Source organism: Ornithorhynchus anatinus, chromosome 5 (genome assembly GCF_004115215.2).
Source record: "Ornithorhynchus anatinus isolate Pmale09 chromosome 5, mOrnAna1.pri.v4, whole genome shotgun sequence".
Lineage (NCBI taxonomy): Eukaryota > Metazoa > Chordata > Mammalia > Monotremata > Ornithorhynchidae > Ornithorhynchus > Ornithorhynchus anatinus.
The window spans coordinates 45,829,159-45,850,640 of NC_041732.1; the positions used below are offsets into that span (position 1 = coordinate 45,829,159).

General features: G+C 46.6%; 1 protein-coding gene across 2 annotated transcripts in view; it reads left to right on the plus strand.

Moving 5' to 3' along the window:
• Positions 1-20,009: 20,009 nt before the first annotated feature.
• Positions 20,010-21,482, plus strand: part of NPTN (neuroplastin) — a 59,889-nt gene continuing 58,416 nt past the window's right edge. Inside the window, exon 1 of one of the 2 annotated variants that reach the window (XM_029064919.2) lies at positions 20,010-20,168. In XM_029064919.2, the coding sequence (XP_028920752.1) occupies positions 20,078-20,168 (91 nt within the window). In that variant the 5' untranslated portion in view covers positions 20,010-20,077. The remainder of the gene's footprint in view (positions 20,169-21,482) is intronic. The other variant, XM_029064920.2, reaches the window with a different exon arrangement.

The following is a 21,482-nucleotide window of genomic DNA, read 5'->3' on the forward strand; positions in this document are numbered from 1 at the left end:
GGAGTCCCCATCTTATACACAGGTACTGGTGCCCAAATTCTCAGGACCAGGTGGTCTGGTGAAATCATGTCCCTATCCTTTTCACATCACAGTTCAGATTCTCAGACAGTAAGCCCTATGTCAGAGAGGGACTTTGTCGGTTCTGCTTATATTGTATAATCCTAGCACTGACATGTGGTAAGTACTTAATAAATCCCAGTTATTACCACTGTATGTCTAAAATCCCCTATAAGTTGAGCATGTATGTAACGCCTCCGAAAAATTACTACAATTATCTGGAAAATACAGAGTGACTGGAGTCATTGGTTTCCATAGGACTGGGAAACGGAGTCAAGAACCCAGGAAAGAGAGAACATCTGGGCTCTGGCCTATAGGACCGTACTGATTACCAGAGGGCAGGAAGTATGGTTGAGAAATATGGAAGTATGGCGAGGGGCGGGGGGTCTGAGGCTGTGATCTTTTCTGCCAACGGGGGGTTCCACTCTAATGGCTTACCAGGAAGACTTCTCCTGAACAGCTGGATGCCCACCCCAGCTGAGCTTCCTGTCCCCCTCCAGACGCCACAGCAGTCCAGGAAAACCATCCCCATGGCAATCACAGGACACTCACCCAGTGATTATGTGCCCCAAACAGAGAGGAAACTGAAATTACAATGCAGCACAACTAGGTGCATCATCTACTCCCTCCTCTTCTGTCCCCATTCCTTGCAGCTATTTTTAGCTTGAGGCAAAAAAAGGCAGGCTCAGCCCGCCTGAGCTCTCGAAGGTGTATTAAGGCTGTCAAGCCTGTATCGGGAAAAGCCTTCCCTCCACTTTGTCCCTTGGAGCAGGAAGATGGATCCTGTCTCCTTTTTCTTCTCAGCCTCTTTGGCTTTTCTGAGAAAATAAAGGCCACAGGCCTATATCCCTACCCCCCGTCAGCTCAGGGCTCCAGCCACAGTGTTTTGCAGCATGGCAATGATCCCTGTCTCAAATCCCCACACAACAATAATAATAATAATAATAACTGTGGTATTTGTTAAATGTGTACTCTTTGCCAAGCACTCTTCTAAGCACAGGGGTACATACACAGTCACAGGAGTTCCTCTTCCCACACTCCATCATAATGCCAAGTGTCCCCTCTCTTCAGCTAGCAAAGGGACTAAGGATTTCCTCCCCCAGACTCATGGGCACCAGAAATCCCCTCTCCCCTACCCAGTGTGGGTTAGGCCTAGGGAATTTCCTCTCCCCTGGTACTTTACGGGCACCAAAAGAGGGAAATGATACCCAGTTAGAAGTGACCCAATCCCTTCGGAGTCCCCTTATCCACATCCTGCCATACAGTGTGAGTTACTGTATAGAATGTATGTAACCAGGCCCTCATGCAGCCATCTCCTTCAGTAAGTGTACTAACAAACTTTTGGGTACCAGAGTCTCACAGGGACTACCGTCTTCCCTCACAACAGGACTCAAAGCCTGTCATAATTTATTGATATTAATGTTTGTCTCCCCCTCTAGACTAAAATCTCATCATGGGCAAGGAATGTGTCTATCAACTCTGTTGTATTGTACTCTCCCAAGCGCTTAGTACAGTGCTCTTCCCACAGTAAGAACTCAATAAATATCACTGATTGATTGATTGTCATTAAACTCTTAGACCTGTGCACTACATGGTTTCAGAGTGGTCTTGGAAAATTAGGGCAACTTCTAAAGAAATCTAACTTTCTTCCAGGCTTTAGCTTATTTAGAGGGAGAATCTAAAAAATGATGAAGTCAACCCCTGACTATAGGAAAGGACATTTAGATAGGAATTCAGTCAACCCATACCTCGCTGGGGTTCATATTATGAGAAAAGAGAATGTAAAGTGATTTACTGGGTGTTCATTTCCAAACTTCCTTTCTTCCTTCTCTGTACCCTCCCAAAATACAGTAGTTCCAGAACTCACCAGTGTTAGGAGAATGAGTAGAAAGTGAGGGAGTACTAGTAAAATTCAGTCAGATGTCAAAGTGGGCCACTGACATACTATCTCCCCCAACTGTGATTTGAGATCTACAGTTTAAGTGCCCCTAGAGCACATCAGGGGTAATCCTTTGACTCCTGCCTGTCACCACGACAGAGAAGCCTATAGAGAATGATAGAGATAGAGAATGACCTTTAAAAAGCTAGGAAGGTTGTGGCCTCTCATAACTAAGTATGGAAGAAGCGGTGAAAAGCCTAAGAACTGAGCTCCTCATCTTCCCTCCCAAGCCCTGTCCTCTCCCTGACTTCCCCATCACTATGGACGGTATGACCATCCTTCCCCTCTCTCAGGCCTGCAACCTCGGTGTCATCTTTGACTCGGCTCTCTCGTTCACCGCACACATCTGATCTGTCACCAAAACCTGCCGGTCTCATCTTTATAATATAGCCAAGATCCGCCCTTTCCTCTTCACCCAAATGGCTATCTTACTGTTATGGGCTCTCGTAATATCCCGGCTAGATTACTGTGTCAGCCTGCTCTCTGATCTCCCTTCCTCCTGTCTCTCCCCGCTCCAGTCTATACTTCACTCCGCTGCCTGGCTCATCTTCCTGCAGAAACGATCTGGGCATGTCACTCCCCTTCTTAAACACCTCCAGTGGTTGCCTATCAACCTCCGCTCCAAACAAAAACTCCTCACTCTAGGCTTCAAGGCTCTCCATCACCTTGCCCCCTCCTACATCTCCTCCCTTCTCTCTTTCCACTGCCCACCCCTCACGCTCCACTCCTCTGCCGCCCACCTCCTCACCGTCCCCCGTTCTCGCCTATCCCGCCGTCGACCCCTGGGCCACCTCCTCCCGTGGTCCTGGAATGCCCTCCCTCCTCACCTCCGCCAAACTAATTCTCTTCCCCTCTTCAAAACCCTACTTAAAGCTCACCTCCTCCAAGAGGCCTTCCCAGACTGAGCTCCCCTTTTCCCTCTGCTCTCTCTACCCCCCGCTTCACCTCTCCACAGCTAAACCCTCTTTTCCCCCCATTTCCCTCTGCTCCTCCCCCTCTCCCTTCCCATCCCCTCAGCACTGTACTCGTCCACTCAACTGTATATATTTTCATTACCCTATTTATTTTGTTAATGAAATGTACATCTATTGATACTATTTATTTGCTATTGTTTTAATGAGAGGTTCATCCCCTTGATTTTATTTATTGCTATTGGTCTTGTCTGTCCGTCTCTCCCATTTAGACTGTAAGCCCGTCAAAGGGCAGGGACTGTCTCTATCTGTTACCAATTTGTACATTCCAAGCGCTTAGTACAGTGCTCTGCACATAGTAAGTGCTCAATAAATACTATTGAATGAACTGCTCTCTCTGCAAACTATTTTAACAATAATAATTAATAATAATTATGGTATTTGTTAGGCTCTCACTATGTGCCAAACATTGTTCTAAGCAGTAGGGTAGATACAAGGTAATCAGGTTGTCCTACATGGGGCTCATAGTCTTAATCCCCATTTTACAGATGAGGTAACTGAGGCCTAGAGAAGTTAAGTGGCTTGCCCAGGGTCACACAGCAGACAAGTGGCAGAGCCGGGATTAGAACCCACGTCCTCTGACTCCTAAGCCTGTGCTCTCTCTGCCATTAATATCAGTGGGTTAACACTGCTTATTTAGAACAGCTGAATCTGTAAAATTTTGGCTTTTTTGTTGGAAATTTATCCTCATTTTCTAGATTACTTAGATTGGGAGACCCTTGTGAAACAGGGACCTTGTCTTAATTGTTTTCTTTGGATTTATCCCAGCTCTTAGTCAGTACTTGGCAAAGAATGCGCTTAATAAAATAAAAATGATGATGGTATTTGTCACATGTGCTCTTCTTCCCGTGACTCAATGTGAGTATCTGAGCTGCTCTAACCCATCCCACCTATCCCTTTACCCACAACTCAAGTGCAGAGAAAGAAAGAGAGCATGAGAGAAAGAGAGAAAGATAGAGAAAGTAGGGGACAGTCAGAGAGGAAGGGGTTGAAGGACCTGCTTGGTATGGCATTTATTATCAAGTCATAATTAGCCTGTGGACACAGACAAAGGCTGTGTTTAAACCCTCCTAGGGTGGGTTTCAGCAGAAAGGTGAGAGGCTACATATAGGATTCCTTGGGTTGAGTTGGTGGTTGGATTTATTGTTCTGTTTTGTCTCTTTCTAAAATTGGCTAGAAAAGTTGCATCAGGGCACATCTGTCTATTTGAAATATGAAAGGTGATCAAGTTCCGTGGAAGCTATAATGGGAATCACAGCAAGACCCAATTAGCCCACAGTCAGGTGACCTCTGCCCTCTCGTATTTATTGTTAATAATTTAAGACTGCAAAATTTCTCCCAGCCCTTCCCACACTTCCCAGGGCGAGAGGGATGATATGCTTAATGGAACATGATTGTAGTGTTGGGGTAGCAGGATGAATTTTCCACTTTTTAAAGACAAGTGCATAATTACCCATAGTGTGATTTCTTCTGGGCCTTGCCTGATTTCTATCATCAGATCCTGAAAGGGAAGGCCCATGCTGCTTGGAGGTCGCTGCTCGTGAGGCACGGGGCGATGAGGGTGTAGGCCGCAAGGAAGTTTGAATGCCTGATGTTTTGTTTCCACAGACTTTCAGCCAAAATATGACATAGAAAAGAAGTCAGGCTGGAGAAAGGCCAGGTGGATGGGGCCCTAAGGTCAAAGTGGTTCCAGCCCAGTCCCGGGGGAGAGTTCAGAAAGGCGTGGTGTAAGGACACGTCCCAGGCCGGTTCCACCCCAGGTCAGCCCCAGCCCAGGCAGCCCTTGGAACAGGGGTCCCTCCCAGGGCTGGCCCACAGGTTTGGGCCCACTCCAGGAGGGCTGGTTGATTTTAGGACCTTAGGCCCATCCCAAGTCCTCAAAGCCAGACCCAGGCCTGGCTTTCTGGAGCTTCCCCAGACCAGTGCTGAAAGTCTCCCTCAGACCCCTGACAATCCACCTGGCTTTTGGGAAAAAGAGGAACCCTCTAAACCCAGACACCACTCCCTTCTTTCTGTTCTCTGTGGGGTCAGGAATCCCAGCTCCATTGAGAACTCCGACCTTTTTTCACATTAGGTTTCAATTGACTGACAGGATTGTCCACCTGGCTGAGATCAGTGCTCTCCATAAGCACACCAGGGTCAGTGGGTTGCAAGATACTTTATGTCCCAAATTGGTCCTGTCTGTCTTTTCTCCCTCATCACCATCTTTCTTCTTCCTCTCCCTACCCGCACCCATCCCAGCCAGTAAAGGTCCCACTGGATCCCAGCCCTACTTCTTCTCCTCGACACCCTGATTTGCATCAGCCCAGGATGCAATAACGTGGAACAAGAGGGCAGCCCAGGCATCAGACACACTAGGGCTCTGGCCCATAGCAGAGTCACCAGGATCAGGAGCCCAATCAATCAAGCAATCAATCAGTGGTCTTTACTGAATGCTTATTGTGTGTGAAGCACTGTACTAAGCACTTGGGAGAGTATAGCAAGAGTAGATAGGCATGATCCTTGCCCTCAAGGAGCCCTGATTCAGGCAGCTATTACCAACTCTGCTGTTGAGACATTTCCTCCCTTTGCCCTTTCTGTGCCCTACCCCCCACCATGCCTCACCTTCCCACCCCCACAGAACAGGGCACATTGAAACAGTATGGCCTAATGGATAGAACAAGGACCTGGGAGTCAGAGGACCTGGGTTCTAATCCCAGCTCTGTCCCTTGTCTGCTGTGTGCCCTAGGGCAAATCACTTCACTTCTCTGGGCCTCAGTTACCTTGTCCGTAAGATGCGGATTAAAACTGTGAACCCCATGTGAGACAGGGACTGTGTCCAACCTGACTAGCTTGTGTCTACCCCATTTTCTTGTGTCTAAGTGATTGTCATGTATCCATCCCAGCATTCATTCCTTCATTTAATCATATTTCTTAAGCACTTACTATGTGCAGAGCACTATATTAAACCCTTGAGAAGATACAATGCTTAGTACAGTGCCTCACACCTAGAAAGCATTTAACAAATGCCATAAAAAAAAAAATAAGGGGATCTGTCTTTTGGGCAATTACCACTTTGTGTTACCTGGAACTGTTTTATCTTCAGGTCTTCAGGTTCTTGGCCCCTAGTAGAAGTGGGCAAGACCATCTGGTAGAAACTTGGCTCTGTTTTTAAATCTCTAGTCATCCTGTATAGGACTCCACCCTTCCCTCCATCTCTGCCCTACAACGAGTCCCTTAACTTGTCATCCAACACCTACTCCTGGCTCCATCTCTCAGGCCCCTTGGCCCCATAAAGTCCCCTTTTTGTCCCTGAGTATGTCTGGTTTTTTTAAGGGTATTTATTAAGAGCTTACTATGTGCCAGGCACCGTACTAAGTATTGTATCATACTTTCCCAAGTATTTAGTAGAGTGCTCTGCACACAGTAAGCACTTAATAAATACTACTGAATGAAGGAATGAATGCTAGAGCGGATACAAGAAAATCACGTTGGGACCCAGTCCCTGACCCACGTGCAGTTCACACTCTTAATGATTGTGAATGACTGTGTAAATGAATGTGTCCACTCTTATCCTAGGTGGCCTGAGAAGGGGGAAACTAATAATAATATTAATTAATATTAATATATTATATTAATGTTAGGCTTAGTGTCTTAGACACTAATGATAATCACAATTGTGGTATTTGTTAAGCACTTACTATGTGCCAAGTGCTGTACTAAGCTCTGGGGGTGATTACGAGAAGCAGTGTGGCTCAGTGGAAAGAGTCTGGGCTTGGGAGTCAGAGGTCGTGGGTTCTAATTGCGGCTTTGCCGCTTGTCAGCTGTGTGACCTTGGGCAAGTCACTTAACTTCTCTGTGCCTCAGTTTCTCATCTGTAAAATAGGGAAGAAGACTGTGAGCCCTACTTGGGACAATCCGATTATCTTGTATCTACCCCGGTGCTTAGAACAGTGTTTGGCACATAGTAAGCACTTAACAAATACAACATTATTATTATTATTATTACAAGCAAATCAGGTTGGACACGGCCCCTGTCCTGCATGGGGCTCATAGTCTTAATCACCCATTTTACAGATGAGAAAATCGAGGCACAGAGAAGTGAAGTGACTTGACCAAGGTCACATAGCAGACAAGTGGCGAAGCTGGGCTTAGAACTCCAGTCCTTCTGACTCCCAGGCCCGTTCTCTATCCATTCATTCATTCAATAGTATTTATTGAGCGCTTACTACATGCAGAGCACTGTACTAAGCATTTGGAATGTACAAATCGGTAACAGATAGAGACAGTCCCTGCCCTTTGACGGGCTCACAGTCTAATCGGGGGAGACGGACAGACAAGAACAGTAGCAATAAATAGAATCAAGGGGAAGAACACCTCATTAAAACAATAGAAATAAATAGAATCAAGGTGACGTACATCTCATTAACAAAATAAATAGAGTAATGAAGGTATATACAGTTGAGCAGAAGAGTACGGTGCTGAGGGGATGGGAATGGAGGGGGTGCCATCCCATTGCTTCCCAAGCAAACCTAGATTATTCAAATCCATTAAAAGTCTCCCCCCTCCTGGGGAGACACAATGACCAGCTCTCCGGCTCTCGGATAATAATGTAATAATATTGGTATTTGTTAAGCGCTTACTATGTGCAGAGAACTGTTCTAAGCGCTGGGGTAGATACAGGGTAATTAGGTTGTCCCACGTGAGCCTCACAGTTAATACCCATTTTACAGATGAGGTAACTGAGGCACAGAGAAGTGAAGTGACTTGCCCACAGTCTCACAGCTGACAAGTGGCAGAGCCGGGAGTTGAACCCATGACCTCTCACTCCGAAACCCAGGCTCTTTCCACTGAGCCATGCTGCTTATCTTTCGGGTGGTACAGTGCTCTGCACACAGTGACCCCAGCGCTTAGAACAGTGCTCTGCACATAGTAAGCGCTTAACAAATACCAACATTATTATTATTATTATTATTATTATTATTATTAAATGCGATCAAATGCATGAATCTCCTGCCCTTGCTCTGCCTGAGGCCTCTAGCTCTCAGCTCAGCCCCGAGCGGAGCACGCGGGGTCCGATCCCTTAGCGCCCCCTGCTGTTCCATCCTAGGACCATCACCCTTAAATCTGCCTCCGTCGGTCGCTGTTCGGGTGGAGGCCTCCTCCAAGGTTTTCGGATCCGCTGCTAGAGAAAATGGGTCGAGAGCAACTCCCAGGTTCCCCTCCTCTTCCTGGCCAGTATTCCTGGCACGATGGACCTCTGAGACTTTAATCAATTGGTTAAAAAAGGGAGCCAGACGAAGGGATGAAGGACAACTGCTATTTTCCCATCCTATTTTCCCATTTCAAAATCCGTCCGGCAGAAGGTGGGATCCCTTCCTTCTACCTTCCCCTTTGGCAGCTCTCCGTGTCCTCCTCCTCCCCATCAATGGTATTAATTGAACGCTTACTATATGCAGAGCACTAAGCGCTCAGTACAGCGCTCTGCACACAGTAAGCATCAATAAATACAATTGAATGTGCTAAGTACTTGGGAGAATACAACAGAGAAACAACGGGGCACAGCGGATAGAGCAAGGACCTGCGAGTCAGAAGTCATGGGTTCTAGTCCTGACTCCGCCACTTGTCTGCTGTGTGACTGTGGGCAAGTGACTTCACTTCTCTGTGCCTCAGTTCCCTCATCTGGAAAATGAGGATTAAGAGTGAGACTGTGAGATTATGTGTGACGTGGGACAGGGTCTGTGTCCAATCCGATTTGGTTGTATCCACCCCAGCGCTTAATACAGTTCCTGGCACATAGGAAGTGCTAAACAAATACCAAAGTATTAACAGAGTTGGCATTTGTTAAGCACTTACTATGTGCAGAGCACTGTTCTAAGCCCTGGGGTAGACACAGGGGAATCAGGTTGTCCCACGTGGGACTCACAGTCTTGATCCCCATTTTACAGATGAGGTAACTGAGGCACAGAGAAGTTAAGTGACTTGCCCACAGTCACACAGCTGACAAGTGGCAGAGCTGGGATTCCAACCCATGACCTCTGACTCCAAAGCCCGTGCTCTTTCCACTGAGCCACACTGCTTCATTCCGTACCACAACATTCTCACATCCCTTCAACCTCTGGTCCTAGACCAGCCCCCGCACCAGATCCTCACCCGGCATTCTTCCTACCAGTCAATCAATCAATCATATTTATTAAATTCTTACTGTGCAGAACACTGCACCAAACCCTTAGGATAATATCCCTGCTAAAAATCGACCTAGAAGTCATAGAAATGTCAGCAGTAATTAAGAACTCTGGCCATCTACCTTCATCAATAATTCTAGCTAGAGGAATGGCTTTACAGCTCCATCTTCTCATGTTGATTCATTAATATTTGCAACATGTTTACCAACTCTGTTTTATTGTACTCTCCCAAGCACTTAGTTCAGTGCTCTGCACATAGTAAATGCTCAGTAAATACTATTGATTGATTAATTGAATAAAACAGAGCATGGCCTAGTAGAAAGAGCACAGGCCTAGAATTCAGAGGACCTGGGTTCTAATCCCATCTCCGCCATGTTTCTGCCTGGCCTTGGTCAAATCACTTCACTTTTTTGTACCTCAGTTTTCTCAATGGAAAAATGGGGATTAAGACTGTGAGCCCCATTTGGAACAGAGACTGTGTCCAACCCAATTGTTTTGTATCTATCTCAGCCCTTACTACAGTGTCTGAAACATAGTGAACACTTAACAAATACTACCATTATGATTATGATTATTAATTTACTTGTAATTGATAATAATGAGACTGCTTTACATATATGACATCTTGTGAAAGAAGCTTCAGTCAACAAAACATTAATGATCTGTGATGATTAAAGGGACAGGAGAACCTTAGTAATTTTTCGGTTCTGTCCATTGAGAATATGATCACAAGGATTCTTGACTTTCATGAGGAAAACCCAGAAAGGTAATCTGAAAGAATGTATGTTATGAAGTATGAAATTAATTTGCTTGAATTTATGGGAGGAGGGGATGAAGACAAGTTTGCCATAAGCCCTGTCTTAAGGATAGAACTATGAATTTGCTTTTATTGAATAATTGTGGTATTTGTTAAAAGCTTATTATGTGCCAAGCACTGGGCTTATGCTGGGTGAGATACAAGGCAAACAGGTTGAATACAGTCCCTGCCTTACACAGGGCTGACAGTCTAAATAGGAAAGAGCACAGTGTCTTTAATGCCCATTTTACAGGTGAGGAAACTGAGGTACAGGGAAGTTAAGTGACTTTCCCAAGGTCACACTGCAGGCACCTTTGTGCTCTAAACCCATTGTATCTACACTTCTAAGGAAGTCACTGCAGCTGGGAAAGGCTCCAGGAAGGATCTCCCTTATTCAACAGCGTCTCACATTACTTATTAGAAGAAGAGAAAATCCAGGAATCCAATGACAAGAACTGATCTCAGCAATCAGTCAGGCTAAGTCAAATGGGCTTCTCCAAAGACCAGGGTGTCAAGGATGAAGTGTCCCCCTACTCTGTCCCAAGCTCAGAGCTGCCATCATGAGTGATGTTCACCTTGTCACAGCCTACGACCAATGCCACTTCTGTGGGACAGCACTGCCTTCCTCTGCCATTTGGAAAAGAAGGAAATTAAGAAGGCAAATCTCACAGGAGCTGAGTTTGGGGGGCCTCTGGGTATTTTCCAGCTCAGGGTTAAAGAGCATCACTTTAGGGACGAAGTGCACAGTGAGGGAGGAAGGGCTAAATCAATTTTCCTTATATTTTCATCATTAAAAATGATGATGATGGTGATGATTATGTTATTATTAATAATAATATCCGTGGTATTTGTTAAGTGCTTACTCTGTGCCAGGCACTGTACTACGCTCTGGGGTGGATACGAGCAAATCAGGTTGGACACAGTTCTTGTCCCACGTGGGGCTCACAATCTCAATCCCCATTTTACAGATGAAGTAACTGAGGCCCAGAGAAGTGAAGTGATTTACTCAAGGTCACACAGCACACAAGTGGTGGAGGCAAGATTAGAACCCATGACCTTCTGACTGCCAGGCCCGTGCTCTATCCCCTACTCTATCCACTACTCTACACTACTATATTATCAATAATAACAAAATAATTGTGGTATTTGTGAAGTGGGCCAAACACTGTACTAAGTGCTAGGGCAGATACAAGATAATCAGGTCAGAAGCAGTCTTGATCCTTCGTGGTACTCACAGTCTAATTGGGAGGGAAATAGATATTTAATTCTCATCTCACAGATGAGAAAAGTAAGGCCCACAGAAGCTAAGGTCACACAGCAGCCAATGTATTAAGTACCTCCATGTACAAGGAGCTGTGTGAAGCTGAAAAGTATCCCGTTTCTGGGAGTTTATAGTCTGAGACAGATAACATAGAAACATATGAAAGCACAGCCAGTTATGGAGACAACTGATTCAACATCAGACAAATTCACAAGTCTATTAACAAAGGGTATTTGGTGGGCAGGAATCCTAATGAGGATAAGAAGGTGGATTTTCCCTGGTAAGGTCCTGGAAGATCAGAGAGAATGTCTCCAATGACAGAGAAAGGATACTTCTGAAGAAGGGTATTAGAGAAAAGGAAACTTCTGTCTTGTATTGCTCCTTGAAAACATTTTCTGGCTTTCCCTCCCTCTCCCTCCTTTGTTGATGGGACAGTGCCATTCCTGCAATTCAGGGGGAGAGGATCCTGTGATCTCAGTGATACTGCAAGTCCTGGGTGCTCAGATCACTACTCTTGGCAGGATCTAAGGAGTCTCCCATTTTGCCGAATCCCATTCTCTCTTCCTGTAGGATCTCAGATGCTTAATTCTGCCTTTCTGATTTCTTTCCTTTGCAAACTCTTCTTGCCATGGAGAACCTTTCCCTATTATCTAACCAAGTTTCACTTGGCCTTTAACTTGGCCTATTTTGTCTTTATTGTACAGTGGGCCATATAGAGTCTCAGCTCATGACCCTAAACATAGTGGGCAGAGGTCCTCTGGAATCATAGAATTCCAGAGCTGAAAGAAAGTTCTAGAGGATCATCTAGACTTTCCCTCTGCTCCCAAGAGGTGAATATGTCAGACTCCCAAAGCAGGTGATTGTCTATTCTATTTTTAAACATTTCCCAGGAAGGAAATTCTATAATTACCTTTAGGAGTCTGTTCAAATGAATTCCATCTTACACTTGAATTCTTCCATATAGTCAATGAAAATCTCCTTTGCCGCTATTTCAATTCCCAAAGCAGCTCTCTTCTCCACCTCTCCTTTCAGTAGTCTCCACCCTTCAGTCCTGCTCTCACTTATAATTTCTCTCATGTTTCTAATTTCTTTCTAAATGGCGGGGCTGGCTGCATTACCACCCCAATCTCCACAGGGAGGCCAGTAGGCAGTGTCTAGAGAGCAGGATCAGGGAGGCAGAGGGGCCCAGATCATGCAGGAGATGTGATCCCAGTCAAAGAGATGCAGACAATACAGCCATGAAACAAAATCTGTCAGGTGAGGAGGGTTGTTATTACATGTGCAGCAGACCGCTGTCCTCCCCACATTCAAGGCCCTTCTGAAATCACATCTCCTGATTAATCTTTCATCTCCAACCTTACTTCTCCTCACCGACTGCCACTTCGGACTTCCGCATCACCTAAGCAGTGACTTTCTTTCTCTCCGCACCCTCCCTCCCTGCCTCCAGTTACACTTATGTAAATAATAGAGAAGCAGCATTGGTATAGTGGATAGAGCATGGGCCAGGGAGTCAGAAGGTCATGGGTTCTCATCCCGGCTCGGCCACTTGTCTGCTGTGTGATCTTGGGCAAGTCGCTTTACTTCTCTGTGCCTCAGTTATCTTAATCTGTAAAATGGGGATCGAGACTGTGAGCCCCATATGGGACAGGGACTGTGTCCAACCCGATTAGGTTGTATCTATCTCAGCACTTAGTACAGTGCCTGGGACATAGTCAGTGCTTGAAAAATACCATAATTATTATTATAGTTCTTCACTCTTCCTCTTACTCCTTCCTGTAATGTCTTTAGCGCCCATCTGCCCACTACACTGTAAGCTTCTTGAGATCAGGGATCATGTCTACTAATTTAATTACCCTCGCCCAAAGGGCTGGGTACAGTGCTCTGTGCAAAGCATTCAATAAATACTATTGTAGATGATGATCTGAGATTGGCATTGCCATCACTTTCATACATTTGAGTTCATATCAATGATACTGACCTTCACTTCACTTCAGCATGGTAGAGGGGTTGGGGATGGGGAGAGATGGTTAGAAGTAGGACTGCTGGAGCTATGCCACCCATGATGGCAGTTTTTGACTGAAAAGCCACCTAGTGTGAGTCACACAGTGGACAGGCCAAGAAGGAATCCTGAAAATAACTGGCCAATGTGGGCGGCAAAGAAAGTGTCACCTATCAAGGTGACTGCCCTGGTAATCGCTCACTGACTATGGCACAGGGTTGGTGCTATGGGCCCGGCACTCAAAATGGATTTTTTACACAAAATTCTTACAAGCACTTCATTCTATGTGCCCCCCTGCCTACCTATTCACCCGTTGTTCCCCTGCCTCACTGGGAATGTTTATGGCAGAGATGAGAGTGCAGTGACACTGAGAGCAAACCCCTGGCATTAGACTCAATTCCTCTGCCCATTTTATGGGTCCTGAAGTCTTTGTGATTAGATGCTCTTGTCCATCTATAAGAGTCTCCAACATAATCATGATAATAATAATTGTGGCATTTGTTAAGCTTCTACTGTATACTAGGCACTGGTCTAAATGCTGGAGTAGATACAAGCTAATCGTGTTGGACACAGTCCCTGTCCCACATAGGGCTTACAGTCTTAACCCTATTTTACAGATGAGGGGAGAGGAATTTAGTGACTTGCCCGAGGTCACACAGCTGGCAAGTGGCAGAGTCAGGATTCTTCTGACTCCGAGGCCGGTGCTTTATTACGCTACTTCTCCAATGTCATCATCATCATTATCATCATCATATCAATGCTGGTTACTTTCTGGTACCTCAGAGTGCTCTTATTCAAGCAGTTGGGAAATGTATCCCCTTCCCCTAGGGCAGGGGTCTATGGTCTTTATCTGCAGAAGAGGAAAAAAAAAGAAATTTTTGAGCAGTTAGCTCACAAAGAGCCATCATGCAATAATAATAACGATGGTATTTGTTAAGCGCTTACTATGTGTGAAGCGAAAGAGGTGGGGGATCCAGGGTGATCAGGTTGTCCCATGTGGGGCTCACAGTCTTAATCCCCATTTTACAGATGAAGTAACTGAGGCACAGAGAAGTTAAGTGACTTGCCCAAAGTCACACAGCTGATAAGTGGCAGAGCTGGGATTAGAACCCATGACCTCTGACTCCCAAGCCCAGGCTCTTTCCACTGAGCCACACTGCTTCTCTAATTGAAGGTTACCATGCCACTGAAATACATTTTGACATAGTTTACTTGATTTTGGGTGTAAATGTGAAATAATGATGATAATAATAGTGATAATAAGTTAAAGTTCCTGAAAATCAGAAGGACCTAGGTTCTAATCCCGGCTCCACCACTTGTCTCCTGTGTGACCCTGGGCAAGTCATTCAACTTTCCTGTGCCTTAGTTCCCTCATCTGTAAAATGGAGATTAAGACTGTGAGCCCCATGTGGGACAGGGACTATTTTCAACCCAATTTGCTTGTATACACTTCAGGGTTTAGTAGAGTGCCTGGTACATAGAAAGTGCTTAGCAAATACCACAATTATTATTATTATTATTATTTTCAGACAGGATTAATTCCATTAGCCTTTTGCACCAGGCCCTCTCAAACTTAGGTTGTATAATGTACTTGTAGATTTTTATATTAAAAGGTATGGTTTATTTTCAACATCAAGAAGGGCTTCCACAATGCAAGCTTTGTACTATACCTACAAGGAATATATAAGCTTCCAAAAGACCTTCCAAAGCAAATGTGGTCGATGTAAAGAGTACAGGCCTGGGAATCAAGAGGGCCTAGGTTTTAATACTGGTTCTGCCACTTGCCTGCTGGGGGATCTTGGGCAAGTCATGTAACTTCTCTATACCTCAGTTACCTCATATGTAAAATGGAAGTACCTCTTCTCCCTCCTACTTAGACTGTGAGCCCCATGGGAGACAGGGATTGGGTTTGATCTGATTACATTATAGCTTCCCCCATGCTTAATACAGTGCTTGGAACTTAGTAAGTGCTTAGTCAACACCAAAATCATCATTTTTATTTTTATTATTATTAATATTGATATCACCACCACCCCCATCTGGATGTTACATCCCAGTCACTACTCAATTAATTAATCAATAGAGTTTACTAAGCACCTACTGAATGTAGAATGTTCAGACCATGTTTCCCCACTCCTCAAGAAACTCCAGTGGTTGCCCATCCACCTCCACATCAAACAGTAACTCCTCACTATTGGCTTTAGAGCATTCAATCACCTTGCCCCCTCCTACTTAGCCTCACTTCTTTCCTACTACATCCCAGACGGCACACTTCACTCCTCTAATTCTAACCTTCTCACTGTACCTCAGTCTCGTCTAACTAGCTGCCGACCTCTCATCTACATCTTACCTCTGGCCTGGAATGCCCTCCCTCCTCATATGTGGCAGACAATTGCTCTCTTTTTCTCTCTCTCTTCAAAGCCTTATTGAAGGCATATCTCCTCCAAGAGGCCTTCCCTGACTCATTAAGCCCTCTTTTCCTCTTCTCCCTCTCCATTCTCCATTGCCCTGACTTGCTCCCTTCATTCATGCCTTTCTCCTAGCCCCACAGTACTTATGTACATATCTGTAATTTGTTTATTTAAAGACTGTCTCCCCCCAGATTGGAAATGTGCCTGTTTATTGTTATATTGTACTCTCCCAAGTGCTTAGTACAGTGCTCTGCACACAGAAAGTGCTCAGTAAATATGATTGAATGATTGAATGAAGGACAGGCCTGTCCAAATGCAGAGCTCACAGAGATTTCTGCCTACGAGGAGGATAAATAAAAAACTGGAACCATGTGCGGTAATCTGATCAATCTAACTGAAAGATTACAAAAGAATTTCACGTTTGCAACCCACAAATTCAATCCAGCAATGTTCTCCAACCATGGAGGCTTGAACAGACTCCTCCAGCTGAGATTGATTTGTGGTAACAAAACTCCCTTAGGGGTTTTCTCAGACAGCCTCCAACATCCACAAGGGTCCTCAGGCCCAGTTTGTTTCCATATGGGTAGGCACAATATGTGGGAACCTAGGGACAAGCCCAAATGCAATCATGAAGGTGTGAAGCAGAGTTTCCAAAGTCTGGAATAATCCATCAATTCTCCTACTATTAAGTAGCCATATTAGTGGCAAACCTTCTACAGAGACGAGAGACAGGGGAAGAGACAGTGACTTTATTGGAGGAAACAGACACCGAAAAGTAGATTGATCTGAGGATCTTGGGAGTTTCAGGGAGAGAAATAAAACCAAGAAGTGGAATCCAATCTATATTTATGTTTGGTTAAGGTTCAGCGGTGAATGAAAATATTTTGTTTCAGTACTTATTCAAATAAGTGTTCTGAATATCTTTTAATAGTATGACACCTCCCTGGGATTGTATTTCTCAGTCTTCTTCCAGTGCTTTCCTCTGTGCCCAGGGGTTAGGTTTGAAATTAATTTCAGTCTGGAAATAAATGGTTTTATTTTGACAGTTGTTTTTAATCTCATTTCTGAAATGAGAACAAGATCTGGCATTTCTACCAGTCGCAATCAGTCTGGTCCATGGCAGCAACCTCAGGTCTATCCCAACTCCAGTGACTCATCCACCTAGCACTCTCAGAATGGGCCATTCCAATACTGTTTTAGTGTTTTCATTATTTCATTTATCTTTATGTGTGTTGCCAGTCCTCCTTTCCCCCTTTATTCTTTGGTTGTGATCCCTTCGGGGACAATATCTAGGTCTTACACATGAATGCTTCCTTCAGTGGGGAGGTATGCAAAAATATTTAAAATGAGGGGGACGGGAGGAATATCAAAGAAATGCCAGATAATAGTATAAGGAAATAGTTCTCTCTCAATCTACATATATACCATTGGCTGTAGGGAATGTGTCTGTTTATTGTTGTACTCTCCCAAGCACTTAGTACAGTGCTCTATATGCAGTAAGTGCTCAATAAATAGGATTGAATGAATATGCACATGGAGAAGTACAGAAGACAGTAATAAACTATATAATTTCTAAGGGTGGTAGTTGGGTTGATAAGAGTAAGTCATTGTGAATTCATTGGGGAAGGCTTCCTGGAGGAGGTGAGTTATTAGGAGACCTTTGAGAATGAGGATTCAGAGGTTTCCCAAGAATCTCACGCACTGGATTTGGTCAAGTAAACTGATCAACCCCAAAGTTTGATAATACCCACCCTTGTATAGTGGATAGAAAAAGAGCAAGCTAGTGAAGAAGAATAGTTCACAAGTCTTATGTGGATAAGCATAGGCCTGGGAGCCAGGAGGTCATTGGTTCTAATCCCTCCTCCACCACTTGTCTGTATGGCTTTGGGCAAGTCATTTCACTTCTCTGGGCTTCATTTACCTCTTCTGTAAAATGGGGATTATGACTGTGAGCCCGATATGAGACCGGGACTGTGTCCAATTCAATCTGCTGTACCAACTCCAGTGCTTAGTACAGTGCTTGGCACATAGTAAGGGCTTAATAAATACTATTATTGTTATCATTATTATGATAACATTATCATAATATTATGATAATATCATGAATGATACGAATGAACGAGCTCTCTAGACAGAGCTCATTGTGGGCAGGGAATGGGTCTCCCAAGAGCTTAGTACAGTGCTTGGCACATAGTAAGCATTTAACAAATACCATCATTATCAGTACAGTGCTTTGCACAAAATAATAGCTTGACAAATACAGTTACTAAGTCAATAAACTATTGACTTGGGGGACCCTCTGACATGAGTCGTGCCTAGGTATCCTGAGTGCCTCGTTGTCACACGTATCAGGCCCCACTGAGCACCACCTTCCTTCATTCAGTAGTATTTATTGAGCACTTACTATGTGCAGAGCACTGTAATAATACCCTGTATTATTACGACTGAATGAACCTTCTTAAATAACTAACTGGTCAACTTCGATTAGACTGTGAGCCCGTCACTGAGCAGTGCTGGTCTCTCTCTGTTGCTGAATTGTCCATTCGTTCAATAGTATTTATTGAAGCCGTATGGCTCAGTGGAAAGAGCCTGGGCTTGGGAGTCAAAGGTCATGGGCTCTAATCCCGGCTCCTCCACTTGTCTGCTGTGTGACTTTGGGCCAGTCACTTAACTTCTCTGGGCCTCAGTTATCTCATCTGTAAAATGGGGATTGAGACTGTGAGCCCCACGTGGGACAGGGACTGTGTCCAACCCTATCTGCTTGTGTCCACCCCAGCGCTTAGTACAGTGTTTTCATTCATTCATTCATTCATTCGTATTTATTGAGTGCTTACTATGTGCAGAGCACTGGACTAAGTGCTTGGAATGTACAAATTGGTAACAGATAGAGACAGTCCCTGCCCTTTGATGGGCTTACAGTCATTTGGCACATAGTTAAGCACTTAACAAATACCATAATTATTATTATTGAGCGCTTACTATGTGCAGAGCACTGTACTAAGCGCTTGGAATGGACAAATCGGCAACAGATAGGGACAGTCCCTGCCCTCTGACGGGCTTACAGTCACTTGGCACATAGTTCAGCGCTTAACAAATACCATAATTATTATTATTATTATTGAGCGCTTACTATGTGCAGAGCACTGTACTAATAATAATGTTGGTATTTGTTAAGCGCTTACTTTGTGCAGACCATTGTTCTAAACGCTGGGGTAGATACAGGGTAATCAGGTTGTCCCAAGTGAGGCTCACAGTTAATCCCCATTTTACAGATGAGGTAACTGAGGCACAGAGAAGTTAAAGTGACTTGACCACAGTCACACTAAGTGCTTGGAATGTACAAATCGGCAACAGAGAGAGACAGTCCCTGCCCATTGATGGGCTCACAGTCTAGTGCTCTGCACATAGTAAGCGCTCAATCAATATTTACACTCGATTCTATTTATTGCCATTGTTCTTGTCTGTCCCTCTCCCCCGATTAGACTGTAAGCCCGTCAAAGGGCAGGGACTGTCTCTCTTACCGATTTGTCCATTCCAAGCACTTAGTCCAGTGCTCTGCACATAGTAAGCGCTCAATAAATCGTGGCTCAGTGGAAAGAGCCCGGACTTTGGAGCCAGAGGTCATGGATTGGAATCCCGGCTCTGCCACTTGTCAGCTGCGTAACTGTGGGCAAGTCACTTCACTTCTCTGGGCCTCAGTGACCTCATCTGCAAAATGGAGATGAAGACTGTGAGCCCCACGTGGGACAACCTGCTTCCCCTCTGTCTCCCCCAGCGCTTAGAGCAGTGCTCTGCACATAGTAAGCACTTAACAAATACCAACATTATTATTATTATTATTGAGCGCTTACTACGTGCAGAGCACTGCACTAAGCGCTTGGAATGGACAAATCGGTAGCAGAGAGGGACGGTCCCTGCCCATTGATGGGCTTACAGTCCAGTGCTCTGCACATAGTAAACGCTCAATCAATCCTATTGACTGAATGCATGCCCCGGCCCCAACTCCTTCCACCCCCTGGTCTAAAGCCCCTCCACCCCCGAGGTGGCTTCGACGGGCCTCGACCACACGCTGCCTTCCCTCTCCCCCCTCGTCCCTCTGCACGTGACTAAGGCCGGGCGGGAGGCCTCTCGGCATCACGTGACCACGAAGGGGCTCCGCACTGCCCCCCCCGGGGGAACGCGGTCTTCTCGCGAGAGTTGTCGCCCCCCGCCTCCCCCCTCCCAGGCCCGGCGCCGAGCTCTCGCGAGACTTGGGTGCTGCGGCGGTAGGAGGAGGACGGAGAAGGACGGAGCGGAGCTTCAGCGCCGCCACCGCCAGGACCGCCTCTTCCTCCTCCTCCATCTCTCTCCCCCAGCTGTCCGTCCCCCGCCCCCTTCCTTCTCCTCCCTCTTTCCTTTCCTCCCTCCCGTCCTTCCCCGCCCCCTCCCTTCCCCCGTCCTTCCCCGCCCGCCGTTTTTTCCTCCGGCCCGACGGACAGGATGTGGGGCTCGTCGCTCCCCTCCGGCCTGGTCCTGCCCCTGCTATTGGTGACGGGCTCCCTCCTCCCGGGGCCCGGCGCCGCTCAGAACGGTAAGGGGGGGCGGCCCGAGGTGGGGGGGGGATGGGGGGGAAGGGACGGACCCCCACCCCGGCCAGGGGACGACGACGACCCCCCCGGTCAGGGTAGAGGAGGGCAGTGGAATGAGGGTTGGGAGGCGCGGGGGGCGGAGGGGGGCCGGGGCTGCGGCCTGCGGGCGGAGGAGGAAGGCAGAAGGGTGGAAATGTCACTGAGGGCATGGAGTGACCCCGGAAAGGGGTCGGGGTTCGGGGGGGGGGCTGCTGGGCCGGGGAGCGCGGGAGCGGGCCGAGGGAGGAAGGAAGGCACTCCTCTCTCTACCCTCCCTCCCACCCACCCACCCACGCACTACTCCTCCATCCACCCACCCTTTCATTCTCCCACCCACTACCCCTCCATCCACCCACCCTTCTATCTTCCCATTCACCCCTCCACACCCACCCACCTCCTCTCCATCCCCCCACCCACCCCTCCGTCCCCCCACCCACCCCTCCATCCACCCACCCCTCCATCCACCCACCCACCCGTCCATCCTCCCTCCCTCCCACCCCTCCATCCTCCCTCCCTCCCACCCCTCCATCCTCCCTGCCACTCTATCCTCCCACTCCTCTATCCTCCCACTCCTCTATCCTCCCACTCCTCTATCCTCCCACTCCTCTATCCTCCCACTCCTCTATCCTCCCACTCCTCTATCCTCCCACTCCTCTATCCTCCCACTCCTCTATCCTCCCAGTCCTCTATCCTCCCACTCCTCTATCCTCCCACTCCTCTATCCTCCCACTCCTCTATCCTCCCACTCCTCTATCCTCCCACTCCTCTATCCTCCCACTCCTCTATCCTCCCACTCCTCTATCCTCCCACTCCTCTATCCTCCCACTCCTCTATCCACCCATCCACTTCTCCCTCCACCCACCCATCCCTCCACCCACCCCTCCACCCACTCCTCCATCCCTCCCCTTTTCCCCCACCCCTCCATCCAACCCCCCACCCACGAGTGTCAGCGTGGCAGAGGGAGTATCTCTGAGGACTGGAGGTAGGACCCCAGGGGGGTGGATAGGGGTCAGTGGGAATGGAAAGGGGCCAGAAGTGGAGGTGCCAGATTGGTGGGACATCCCTGTGGAGTGGGTATTGGCGACTCAACACCAAGATCAGTACATAGCATGGAGGACGATTCTGTGGTCTAAAAGTGTGTCTTCAAGAGAGATAAAATATGAGAGCCTGGGTGAAGCAGAAGAGCAGTGATGGGAGAAGGATGGGCGGTGCACAAAATGTATTTTAACTTCAAAGGGTAGTTCTTGGGTTGCGTGACACCTCGTCTGCCAAATGTC